Source organism: Salmo trutta, chromosome 14 (genome assembly GCF_901001165.1).
Source record: "Salmo trutta chromosome 14, fSalTru1.1, whole genome shotgun sequence".
NCBI lineage: Eukaryota > Metazoa > Chordata > Actinopteri > Salmoniformes > Salmonidae > Salmo > Salmo trutta.
The window spans coordinates 77077044-77091105 of record NC_042970.1 but is presented as its reverse complement, the minus strand read 5'-3'; the positions used below and the strand labels follow the sequence as shown (position 1 = coordinate 77091105).

At 41.3% G+C, this 14062-nt stretch overlaps 1 protein-coding gene across 1 annotated transcript; it reads right to left on the bottom strand.

The window, feature by feature from the left end:
• Window positions 1–1971: 1971 nt before the first annotated feature.
• On the bottom strand, window positions 1972–10493 carry LOC115147442 (amine sulfotransferase). The gene is made up of 8 exons (XM_029689682.1): window positions 10318–10493; window positions 9843–10100; window positions 7976–8190; window positions 7677–7803; window positions 4144–4238; window positions 3640–3728; window positions 3400–3491; window positions 1972–2698 (listed from the first exon to the last, which is right to left on the bottom strand). The coding sequence occupies exons 1-8, from the start codon at window positions 10397–10399 to the stop codon at window positions 2532–2534; spliced, it is 1125 nt and encodes a 374-aa protein (XP_029545542.1). The 5' UTR covers window positions 10400–10493; the 3' UTR covers window positions 1972–2531.
• Between the last annotated feature and the right edge of the window lie 3569 nt (window positions 10494–14062).

The window sequence follows — 14062 nt, the reverse complement described above, 5'->3', positions numbered from 1 at the left end:
GAAAATCATTTTGGTTCCAACCCCTGCCCTACAGTCACATTTTGACACATGTAGAGCTATATAAACCACGCCCCTCTGCAAAAACGCCTTCTCCGATATTGGTTACAAGGCGGTACTTATTAAAAATAGGTAAGAGAATATAATTTTACCATTGGTGTATTAAAATAAGAGTTAAGGTGATATCACCTTGTTCCCTTAATTATGAATCCAAGTAATTGACATAGGAGGGGACCAGTAACTTTATTATCCAGATTTATGAATGTACATAGAAGCAACAGTCATTTTTCGTACTTTGGTCATCATGCTTTGATCCGGTTTCCTTCAAATATCATCCAATTTCATGAAAAACATGATTTTGACTGTTCATGACCTTTAAGCTAGCCAAGGCCAGTAACGGGAACAAACAGACTCTACAGGTGAAAGTAGTGAGTGAAGTTACTAAACAGACTATACTAAACAAATGAAATGTTTTCCACACACACATAGCTACGTGTAGGCTTCTTAGACACTGGGTCCCCACTATTTCCCACTCTTCCACTCCGAATAGCCTGAAGACACAGGGCTCTTCTCGCAGACTCCATTTCCTTAAGATTTTTGTACTTTGAACAACACAGCAGCTTTTCATCATTTTTGTTATTTCTCTATAACAAAAAAATCAACCACAAAGAGTATTCTTTTACACTGGGGGTCAATGAGAAAGAATGTTTGTTTACCCCAATTTGTTGGAATTCCTTATTATTATGTGAATATTGACTCAAAGTATTCAATTATAGAGTTCTATTCAATTATACAATTATATTCAATTATACAGTTCTATTCAACTCTATTCAAGTTTACTTTACTATTCGAGTTTTATTAAATTCTACACTTCTATTGAACTATATTAAATAATACTGTTGTATTCAGTTCAACAGTTATATTCAATTATATAGTACTATTCCACACTATTCAATTCTACTATTCAATTCAGCAGTTCTATTAAATTCTACACTTCCTTTGAACTATATTAAATAATACTGTTGTATTCAGCTCTACATGTCACGTCCTGACATAGAAGAGCTCTTATTTTCTATGGTAGAGTAGGTCAGGGTTGCTGCGCCTTGGTCTCCTTTCTACGACGAACGTGACACTACAGTTCTACTCAATTCTATAGTTCTATTGCACACTATTCAATTCGACTGTTCTATTAAACTTAACAATTCTATTCAACTCTATTAAATTCTTCAGTTCTATTAAATTCTGCAGTTCTATTCAACTCTATTAAATTATACTGTTCTTTCAATTTAACAGTTCTATTCAATTACAAGGTTCTATTTAATTATACAGTTCTATTCAATTATATTCAATTATGAGGTTCTATTCAATTATACAGTTCTATTCCATTATACAGCTCTATTCAACACTATTCAGTTATGAAGTTCTATTCAATTATACAGTTATATTCAATTATAGAGTTCTATTAAACTGTATTCCATTATAGAGTTCTATTAAACTTTATTTAATTATAGAGTTCTATTAAACTTTATTTAATTATAGAGTTCTATTAAACTTTATTCAATTATAGAGGTCTGTTAAACTTTATTCAATTATAGAGTTCTATTAATGTCACGTCCTGACCAGCAGAGGGTGTTGTTGTGTAGTTTTGGTCAGGACGTGGCGAGTATGTCTGTGTATGTGTGTTCTGGGTGTTGTATTTCTATGTGGGTCTGTGTGGCTCCCGATCAGGGACAGCTGGTTATCGTTGTTCCTGATTGGGAGTCATATAATTAGGAGTATGTTTGTCACTTGGGGTTGTGGGTGGTTGTGCTAACACTGCTAGTCTTTGGTATGTACGTATCCTGCTAGTCGTTTTTGTTTATTGTTTTTCCCGTGGATACTTTGCTCTTATATATTAAAAAGATGAGTATCTACATTTCATCTGCTGCAGTTTGGTCTCTTCAACACGGCTGTAATTATGACAATGAAACTTTATTCAATTATAGAGTTCTATTAAACTTTATTCAATTATAGAGGTCTATTAAACTGTATTCAGTTATAGAGGTCTATTAAACTGTATTCAGTTATAGAGGTCTATTAAACTGTTCAGTTATAGAGGTCTATTAAACTGTATTCAGTTATAGAGGTCTATTAAACTGTATTCAGTTATAGAGGTCTATTAAACTGTATTCAGTTATAGAGGTCTATTAAACTGTATTCAGTTATAGAGGTCTATTCAATTATGCAGTTCTATTCAATTATGCAGTTCTATTCAATTATGAAGTTCTATTCAATTATGAAGTTCTATTCAATTAAAACAGTTATATTAAGTTCTATATAATTGTATATTGACAAGTGTTGTACTAGATTCCACAGTGACACATTTTTTTATTAAATGCTATAGTGACAAATGGCCTGTTTTCCAAATGGCACCCCATTCCCTATATAGTGCACTTCTTTTGACCAGGGCCCATATGGCTCTGATTAAAAGTAGTGTATTATACTGTATATGGAAATAGGGTGCCATTTGGAACCCATCCATGTTCTATTCAGATCTATAGTGACAGGTGACCTCTGGGACCGATGGTTTGGGTGGCTCTGTGATGGTCTGTGATGTCCCAGGTGAACCTTAGAGGCAGGTCCTTCATCTTCTCATCAAACACCTGGTCAAAGTGTTCACTCTGGGCCACCGTCAACGAGTTCTTCCAGTCTCCTATGGTACCTGTGCAGAACACACGCGCACACACACACACACACACACACGTGGACATACAGACGGACGCACATGCGCACGCAGATGCACATCGCACACACACACACACACACACACACACACACACACACACATATATTCAGATGAGCCAAAGCAATACAAAACAAGTGCTGATCTAGGATCAGGGCCCGTATTTATAAAGTTTCTCAGAGTAGGAGTGCTGATCTAGGATCAGGCTCCATATTTATAAATCCTCTCACAGTAGGAGTGCTGATCTAGGATCAGGGCCCGTAATTATAAAGCCTCTCACAGTAGGAGTGCTGATCTTGGATCAGGGCCCGTAATTATAAAGCCTCTCACAGTAGGAGTGCTGATCTAGGATCAGGGCCCGTAATTATAAAGCCTCTCACAGTAGGAGTGTTGATCTAGGATCAGGGCCCGTAATTATAAAGCCTCTCACAGTAGGAGTGCTGATCTAGGATCAGGGCCCGTAATTATAAAGCCTCTCACAGTAGGAGTGCTGATCTAGGATCAGGGCCCACCTGTCCATATCGTCTTATCAATTATGATCTAAAATGGAAAACTGATCCTTTATCAGCACTCCTACTGTAACTATTTGTGTGTGTATGTATGTGTGCATATGTGTGTTTATTCATGTGTGTGTGCGTATGTATGTTTGCTCATGTGTGTGTGCGTGCATGTGTGTGTACCTTTCCGTAGGAAGTGTCCTTTCTCCAGAATGAGCACGTCTTTGGGCAGAAATTCATAGTTGGCTTTTGGATCCTTTTTCATGTTCTTGAACCTGTCAATCAATCAATCAATCAATCAATCAATCATGAATAATCAGACAGATCATATTAGATTAGTCCTCATTCAGGCTGTTCATTTTGCAGCATACACAATATACAGTCAAAAAGACAGGATAGAGCACATAAACAACAGGTTCCAACCTGGCCTTCTCAACAATGTGGTCAATGGCCGAGGGGGTCAGGTCCTTCCCAAGGAAATCACAGATATCCACCACCACTGACCTCAGGTCCTGAGAGAGAGGGGAGGGAGAGAGAGAGAGGGAGAGGGAGGGGTGAAGAGAGAGAGAGAGGGAGAGGGAGGGGTGAAGAGAGAGAGAGAGAGAGAGAGAGAGAGAGAGAGAGAGAGAGAGAGAGAGAGAGAGAGAGAGAGAGGAGAGAGAGAGAGAGAGAGAGAGAGAGAGAGAGAGAGAGAGAGAGAGAGAGAGAGAGAGAGGCAGACAGACATTAGATAGTTGCCCTGTATGTCATACAGCATAAAAGTGTTTCTCAGAGAGAGAGAGAGAGGGGGAGAAACAGACCGACAAGGAAGCAGACAGACTGCTTGAGTCTGCTTCCCAAATAGCCCCCTATTCCCTACTTAATGCACTACTGTTGACAAGGGGGCCCTGGATTCCATTTGAGATGCAGAAAAACCTTTTACTGTACCTTGATCATGTCCTCGTACTTGACAAAGAGAATGTCATACTGCTCTCTCTTGGTGTACCACTCACGGATGTGATCAAACCACGATCCTCCCACCACTGTCAACAACACACAGACACACATGCTATTGGACAGGACTTAAAACATCTTTAACAGTGGCTGACTTTTATCCCCCGCAAAAAAACATATAGAAAAAGAGATAATGCGTACAAAACATATTCTTTTTTATGCACATATCAACGATGTAAAAGTTACAAAAGTGTACAGAGTAAGGAGCAGTCGATGTTACACTGTGCACTTGACAGCACACAGTCCTGCAACACGTTTCCACCTTACTTTTCCCTGTCAGGTACTGCTATGTGACATGTTTTGTTGGGTTCCAATTTGAAATCGACTTATTCCTGTCACTATATAAGAACATATTGATTACGCTGCATGTATGATAACTGTAGGTGTTTAGGGTGTCAGTGGAGCGTGAACAAGGAACTGTGCATGGAAAGTTACTGAGAGAGACAAGGAGGAGTTTGTGTCTGTTCAAACATGTCATTGATAGTTCAGTCTGTTCAAACATGGCATTGTTATTATATAATAGATAAAGAAGGGAGGGGAAGAGAAAGTCTCTGAATAGGCAGGCAGTCTATGGAACTAGGGAGGAGCGAGGAATTTGGCTCGAGGTCAAGTCAACAGATGAAGTGTGAAGAAACCTCTGTGAAGGGCTGCAGAAGGGTTCAACCCTGGGCTCTTGATTTATGTCGGCTGGTACATATTTGCCTGTAATCCAAAATCAAACAAATTTGAGTAACCGCCTTTGTGTGGATTGTATTATTATACATACTGGTTTGTATGTTTAACTTTATGCTCCACTCCAAAATGTCTATCCACAAGTCTGGGAGAGAACGTATAGTCCTAGGCGATTTAGCTATACATTATATCTCACCACCATGCGTTTCCATTTCCTCCTCTCTCTGCTTTATTCCTTTCTGGAGCGCCCAGAGGGGTTGCCAACTGTTTAGCGAAATGTTTCACTGCGAAAACATGTTACTATCGATGTTCCTGAACAGATTTCACTTGGTTTCCCAAATTAAGCACTAGCTGCAGGAACAGGGTTGAAGAGCCCATTGCATACAGAGTTTGGGCAGAACATCACCTGTTGGGCAGCGAGAGCATGCTCCTCAAACAGTGGTTGATGCTTGGAGTGAAATAAGTGTTCTTGTATTTATTTCTCAGCTTCTCATATTAAATAAGCACAGCGCTGCTATGAAACCGAAGTAGTCTACCTGGCATCATTAAAACGCGGACTGGCGGGGAAACGCGCAACCTCCATTCTCAATTACAGTGCATACAGACGGTACCCGAGCCCTCCGAGACGACTCATTCCGGGGTACTGTAAGTGCTACTGTGCAGATGTTTTCTTCACTGACTAGTGGGCAACAGTACGCACTCCTGAACGCGACCGGAGTTGGGGTAAAGCATAGGGGCGTTTGGCCTCTGTGCTGTTGCTCAAATTGACAAAACTTAACACAAAAAAAAGTGCATTAAATTCAGTGTTGAGTAACAGGGACAGAATCAAAAGTTATGCAACTAAAACCCATGCCATTGACAATAGGTCCAGCCAGTAATCATACCGGGCTCATTCTTTATGGTAGCTGGGATAGAACCGATTTTGGGTTTGGATAATCTATGTGAAATGCCAGGGGAATGGATGCTAAAAAGTAAGAGGTTAAAGTTGGCAGGACTCCTCGCAAACCAAAAAATACGCTTTGGTGAGAAACTTTATTCTGTCTTATTCTGAAATAGCTTTATTGACGAAAGGTAGGAGGAGGGGTCTCACGAGAGAATAAAGTGGAGTTAAGAGTATGAAGGAGAATTTGTAGCACATTGTGTTAAGCACCTGCATTGGGGTAGAATTACCCTGTTAAATGTTTGTGCATTAATAGTATGGGCACTGTAGCGCGGTAGTGGAGGGTAAACTCAAACTACCCCGTTTTACCCTCCTTCGGCAAGTAAAGTTACGCACAATCATGGAGGAAAAGACAGTCCAGTCATGTACTGGCGTAAATATTTACACTCAGTGGCAAGAAGAATGCCACCGTGCCTATTCGGGTGCGTTCGTAAATTCGCTCTGGCTATCTACTCCGATTTCAGAGCGGAGTAGATTTCTCGTCTGAGTGTGTCAGAGTGCAGAATAACTGATGAATTTACAAACGCTCAACACATGTTGAATATGGCCAGTGTCTGTAAACGTCGGCAAAAAGTTGCCCAAAATAGGAAATGTATTGCATTGAGATACCGATCTGGCATTAACATCCCACTCATGAAAGTGTAAAACAGGGACAAACTGGGGCTGTACTGAGAAAAGTTAATGCTAGAAATATAAGATTAAAATACTTTATGTTAACATTAGTAGTACATACTGTATATATTTATCCCTTTCTGTAAATGTACATTCTGCCATTGTCGGTTTGTGCTAAGGTGATGGTCTTAAATTCGAGTGATAGACTAAGTGAAACACTAGGGACTGTCATTCGAAATTTGTGTTGGATAATTTATAAATAGTTGTAATTATGACTCGGAAATGCTGTAAGGAGAGACAGAGCGCTGCCCCTCAACTGTGAGGAGAGCACTCATCCTGCAGATAGATTCTAAAACAAATGAATCATTTGTAAGAATCCAATGAGAACTGCAGATGACATGGAGTGGGAACACCAGTAAACATGCAGCCTGAGGGGGGAAGGCTGGATACACGCAGGAGGAGGTATATAAGCCTTCATTTGTTGTGGATCCCAGCGGAAAGTCAGGATAAGGGAGAGTGGGAATCGTCATGTTGTTAAACTTCGAGTTTAACTATTTAATAATCATTTCAATATTTTGTGTTCTCTCTCTTTCCTAGTTTTCTTTTCTACTATCACTCTCTTAGGAACCCGAAAGAGGAAGAGAAAGTGAACATCTCCAACTGAAATGTAATTATCGGTAGTATATAGGAGGAACAATGAAAGATGGGGGGGAGATTACGAGGGTGATTGGTGTGGTTATAACAATGATAAGAGGGCCTTAAGCCTTGGCTGTACAATATTTACACTGAGGCCATAGGCCTCGGAGGGGTGAACATATTAATCAAGTGTGAAAATATGAATCATGTTTTCTTTTTATACTAATCATGTTCTATTTTCTGTTTTTATTTCTAAGCAATTTCACAGTTTATGTAATGTTGAACAGTATGGAGTCACGAGAGGGGACTGTTGGGTGCCAGTTTGAAATCGACTTATTCCTGTCACTATATAAGACCATATTGATGACGTATAATAACTGTAAGTCTTCGTGTCAGTGGAGGACGAACAAGGGACTGTGTGTGGAAAGTTACTGAGAGAGACAAGGAGGAGTTTAGAATGTTTCTGTTTGTTCAAACATGTCACTGTTACATTACATATCTCAAGTAGAGAGGCGAAGGGTAATTACTGTTTGTTAATAAGAAGCTAACAATATAGTTAAAACGCGGTCGTAATGACATATAAGAAAAATATGTCACAATAACTTACTTTTCCCTGTCAGGTACTGGTCAAAGAAATCCTGGAAGCTGCTGGGGGTCTCCAGCTTGCTCCACACGTGACAGAAGTGGTAGTAAGACACCATATTGTCCTTCGGGTTTCTCATCACGTACACAATCTGAACACCACAGAGGAAGAAGAGGAAGGGGAGGACAACAACAAGATGACTTTATTGTAATTTGTCACAGATCCACTGGGAAGTCGTCTTTTTCCCTTTATCCCGACCCCCCTTTAGTGGGCGAGCTTTCCCCGTTTTCTGGTAATTCTTGGTCTGGGCTTGGTGGTTGTACCTTGGGTCTCTTGGTGTTCAGGCTGGCGGGCAGGAGGTTTGGAGGCAGGTGGGAGATGAAAAGTCTAGGTGCGGGGCGCAGGCGCTCGGGGCGGGTGTCTGGGTACTCTAGCCAGGGCATCTTCTCCAGGTTGGTGGAGCTCTGGTCGGTGCCACTACTCTCAGGGTAGGCCGCCTCCACCACCTGGACCAGGATCTGCTGGGTCCATATCGTACCTACACACACATAGGCACATATGTGGGTGAACGCACACACACACACACACACACACACACACACACACACACACACACACACACACACACTCACACACACACAGGAAAGTTATTGCACTACGTCTTATATTGAGGGGTTTATATAGTATTATGTGATAATTGACGTGGAAACTGCAGCCCTTTAACTTCCAAGACAAATGTCCTTTCATAGAAAATAAAGTTATGTTTATTATACACACATCTTTATTGTCCCAAATGGGACATTATTGGTGCAGTCAGGGTAAAACAACATTAAAAACAATAACCACCATCTCATTTTTGTAAAATTCTATAATTGTTTATTTTACTTAGAAAGTGTGGAGAAGGTTGAGTAGATCAGTGGGAGGAAATCCCAGTTAATCCGTTGTTATATTTGAATTTAATTGAGCAAAATGTGACAACTCTGAAAAGGGTGTGAGGACTTTCACTAGGCGATCGGTGAATCTCAAACCAACCCCTTGCTCTTACAACTATGTCCTTACCAACTATGTCCTTACCAACTATGTCCTTACCAACTATGTCCTTACCAACAATGTCCTTACCAACAATGTCCTTACCAACAATGTCCTTACCAACAATGTCCTTACCAACTATGTCCTTATCAACTATGTCCTTACCAACAATGTCCTTACCAACAATGTCCTTACCAACAATGTCCTTACCAACAATGTCCTTACCAACAATGTCCTTACCAACAATGTCCTTACCAACAATGTCCTTACCAACTATGTCCTTACCAACAATGTCCTTACCAACAATGTCCTTACCAACTATGTCCTTATCAACTATGTCCTTACCAACTATGTCCTTATCAACTATGTCCTTACCAACTATGTCCTTACCAACTATGTCCTTATCAACAATGTCCTTACCAACAATGTCCTTACCAACAATGTCCTTACCAACAATGTCCTTACCAACTATGTCCTTACCAACTATGTCCTTACCAACTATGTCCTTACCAACAATGTCCTTACCAACAATGTCCTTACCAACTATGTCCTTACCAACTATGTCCTTACCAACTATGTCCTTACCAACTATGTCCTTACCAACAAAACTATGTCCTTACCAACTATGTCCTTATCAACAATGTCCTTACCAACTATGTCCTTATCAACAAAACTATGTCCTTACCAACTATGTCCTTACCAACTATGTCCTTACCAACTATGTCCTTATCAACAATGTCCTTACCAACTATGTCCTTACCAACTATGTCCTTACCAACTATGTCCTTACCAACTATGTCCTTACCAACTATGTCACATGCTGAGAGAAAACTCATAGGGTGCCTTCCAGAGAGCGGCGAGAGTATCAATAAACCCATCAACTTTGGAACACACTTGTGACTTGAATGATGCAATTTTGTTCCACATTTAAGTAATAAAACATACATGGAATTCAAATCAACAAGTTCCCCCTGTCGTTTTACAAGATATAAATCTCCGTAACAGATGACATTTTCATTTGGGAGGTATTAAATGTATTACTGTACATGTAACCGGTCCTAAAAATGTGTGGCAAAAGCTTAGGCAGGTGAATCTCTCGATTGTTTTTCTTATCATTTTTACCTCACACACACACACACACACACACAAACACAAACTCACCTGATTTGGGGTAGGAGACGAGGAAAATGTCCGTTTCTTGAATCTCAAAGCTCTGGAGGGAGTCGATGTACTGGGGGTCGGTCTCCCCCACGGTAAAGTTGTACCCTCTGTGTGTGAACAGGTAGGGACTCAACAGGTCCAGCCCTTCCACTGATGGGGGAGAGGTGTGGTCTGGAGAGTGAAACATGACAGTTGGCCAGACAATGGTGAGGAATGAGAGCGGTTGAACTGAAAGGTATCTGTTATATCCAGGTCTTTCTACTTTTCAGGTTGGAGGAGGAGGAGAAAAGAGGGGGGGAAGAAGAGAGGAGGACGTTTACAAGTCTGTCTGTGCCTATTTAATGCTTTCTGAAAGTGTGCAACTGTCAAATTGGCTCATTAATTCAAGCAATCACTATCCACCAACCTAATAACACCAGTTGTAGAAAAAGCCCATGGAGTTGGTGGAATAATCCTTTAATTCTTTGCCACTTACTCAGCTGGGCCAGGGGTGCTTTAATTAGGTCAGGTGGAAATGTCCGACAGATCTCCACTCCATAAAAGGAGTAAATCACCATCGCCTGATTGCGCTGCTTTCTCTTCCTTCACTCTGTCTAATCCAGAAGTTATGTGCGTCCATGAATCCACATAAGTCCACCGACTCTGTTACCTTTCATCTGAACTTTCATCTGAACTATCTGTTGCGATCGGGAGAGTGGGCCATCAGTTGTTGTTTGGAGTTATTATCGCGGAGCGCGGCTTGGAGCGCACGCTTCAAACATTTTGTGTAATGTGAATGGTCAATGATAGGCCAATTATGCAATTGGTATGGTTAATATGTCATGAAATTACGTGTACGCATGAAGACACTTGAAGGGGTGAAATAAGAAAGTCATTGTTTGTTGAACTGATCGGCTCTGATCCAACTAATGGCGATTATAGATTGAATAACCGATCCCTGTTTGTATTATTCTTTCATGATTTATGATAAATAGTTACGAGCCTAAATTACTCACCGATGATTCCTATTGACTTATTAATGAACTGGATTGTTGAATTCCCTAAATGATGTTAATAATGAATGATTGTTATGATTAGATCTTTGTGATGATGGATTTGATTGGATACACGTTATTCTGTTTCCTTTGTTATGCAGCACAGACTACTCAGTAAATATACCACTTTATGGTTAAAGGAATTCCTGCCTCAGTCTCATCCATTCCTCTGTCACCTGACCCGTGACCACCTGTTCACCCTCCCTGTCAGTCATCCTACCTGTCCAGCTACCCACACCAGTAATACCAGAAACATGGCCTGAGGACATTGTTTGCATTGCTTGGACAAAAGGAACACCTACGTGAGAATGCTGTTCATTGACTACAGCTCAGCGTTCAACGCCATAGTGCCCTCAAAGCTCATCACTAAGCTAAAGACCATGGGTCTGAACACCTCTGCAACGTTTAGATACTACTTATTGGTGATGGGCGGCGATATGGACAATCTATATCAGTTGCATTTTTCAAACCGATATCGATATGATATCTGTTTGAATGAATGATATTGCTGATACCGTGTGGACTTCACTTCCACAGCTTTCTGAATTCCAGACAACTTCTTTCTGATTGTCCACTGAGGCTGGAACGAGTGAGCTGAGAGTCGGGAAGCAAGTTCAGGGAGTGAGTGTTTTAATAAATGAATGAAACAATAAACACGTAACACAAACAACGCTCCGACATGAAAACAGAGTCAATAACACCTGAGGAAAGAACCAAGGGGAGGGACAGATATAGAGAAGATAATCAAGGAGGTGATGGAGTCCAGGTGAGTGTCATGAGGCGCAGGTGTGCGAGACGATGGTGACAGGTGTGCGAGACGATGGTGACGGGTGTGCGAGACGATGGTGACGGGTGTGCGAGACGATGGTGACGGGTGTGCGAGACGATGGTGACGGGTGTGCGAGACGATGGTGACGGGTGTGCGAGACGATGGTGACGGGTGTGCGAGACGATGTGACCGGTGTGCGAGACGATGGTGACGGGTGTGCGAGACGATGGTGACGGGTGTGCGAGACGATGGTGACGGGTGTGCGAGACGATGGTGACGGGTGTGCGAGACGATGGTGACGGGTGTGCGAGACGATGGTGACGGCTGTGCGAGATGATGGTGACCGGTGTGCGAGACGATGGTGACGGGTGTGCGAGACGATGGTGACGGGTGTGCGAGACGATGGTGACGGGTGTGCGAGACGATGGTGACGGGTGTGCGAGACGATGGTGACGGGTGTGCGAGACGATGGTGACCGGTGTGCGAGACGATGGTCACCGGTGTGCGAGACGATGGTCACCGGTGTGCGAGACGATGGTCACCGGTGTGCGGGATAATCAGCAGCCTGATGACCTAGAGGCCGGAGAGGGAGTATGCATTACCGTTCAAAAGTTTGGGGTCACTTAGAAATGTCCTTGTATTTTGAAATAAAAGCAGTTTTTTTTGTCCATTAAAATAACATCAGATTGATCAGAAATACAGTGTAGACATTGTTAATGTTGTAAATGACTATTATAGCTGAAAACGGCAGATTTTTAATGTCAACCGTGAAGAGGTTTTCAGCTCCGTTAACATAATTGCAAAAGGGTTTTCTAAATGATCAATTAGCCTTTTAAAATGCTAAACTTGGAATAACTAACACAACGTGCCATTGGAACACAGGAGTGATGGTTGCTGATAATGGGCCTCTGTGCGCCTATGTAGATATTCCATAAAAAATCTGCCGTTTCCAGCTACAATAGTCATTTACAACATTAACAATGTCTGCACTGTGTTTCTGTTCAATTTGATGTTATTTTAAAGGACAAAAAATTTGCTTTTCCTTCAAAAACAAGGATATTTCTAAGTGACCACAAACTTTTGAACGGTAGTGTATGTGATAGAGGCATGTGTGAATGTTCTGGAAGCCTAACCTACCCAACCAGTTTGAATACAATGATAAGTCCATTGATGGCTCATCAGCAGGCTGTTAATTATGCTAAATTGAGAGGATTTTGTTCATGCAGGAACATGTATTCGATTTGACAGAGTAGTGTAGGTTAAGAGCAAAGATAAACTGATATCACGATATGCCTTGCTCATATCAAACAATATATTGGTGCCCATTGTTACTACTTATACTTTTATACTATTTGCATAAATCAAATGCATATCAATGGCCATAGACTTAAATGGTAAAAATGTCCACTGTAACTTGTCTTCAACTGTTTAATGTAGAAACGCCATTCAAACTTTAAAATGGGCAGACCCCTCTGAAATAGGTTGCTTGTATACAGCCTTTTGATACCATTTATACTTTTTGAAATATTAAAGCTCCATCGGCTTCAACGGGAAATGCCACTGCTCTTGATCCCTTAGCTACCAACACCAAAACAACTTTTAAAAAAGAACAGGCGGACTGTCTTCAGGTTGCTTGAAAATATTTGTAAAAACTTTTTATATTTTTCACACTACCAGCGCAGTGTTTTCAAACCCAGAGGCCCAACGGGTGTTAAGTGATAACGCCAGAGAAGACGCTGTTTTAAGGATATATTGGCACGGGTGTTGTTAGGCCCGAGACGAAGTCGAGTTATAATAACTCCACACCTACAAACAACCCCAAAATAACTCACTTGAACTGACCCATAGCCTATGACATCCCTATTACTGCATAACTACTAAAACCATTACTACCTGACTTGAACTGACCCATAGCCTATGACATCCCTATTACTGCATAACTACTAAAACCACTACTACCTGACTTGAACTGACCCATAGCCTATGACATCCCTATTACTGCATAACTACTAAAACCATTACTACCTGACTTGAACTGACCCATAGCCTATGACATCCCTATTACTGCATAACTACTAAAACCATTACTACCTGACTTGAACTGACCCATAGCCTTTGACATCCCTATTACTGCATAACTACTAAAACCACTACTACTGCTGTCATTACCACAACAATGAATACTTAAAGACCACTTGCAAGCACAGACCTTTCCGTCTGTCACGTCCTGACCAGTAGAGGGGGTAGTTGGGTCAGGACGTGGCAGGAGGGAGTGTGTGTTTTTTATTGTTTCATTGATTTTGGCCGTGTGACTTCCAATCAGGCACAGCTGTAGAGGGTTGTGGTTGATTGGGAGTCACACATAAGTTGCCTACGTTTCCTTTGTGTTTCGTGGGTAATTGTTCTTGTCATTGTGG

Coding starts and splice junctions, on each gene's coding strand:
- LOC115147442 (XM_029689682.1), bottom strand. CDS start 10,399: ATGGTGATTTACTCCTTTTATGGAGTGGAGATCTGTCGGACATTTCCA. Junction 7,804..7,975: donor TGAACACCAAGAGACCCAAG/GTACAACCACCA, acceptor TGTGGTGTTCAG/ATTGTGTACGTGATGAGAAA. Junction 2,699..3,399: donor AGGACACTTCCTACGGAAAG/GTACACACACAT, acceptor TGTTCTGCACAG/GTACCATAGGAGACTGGAAG.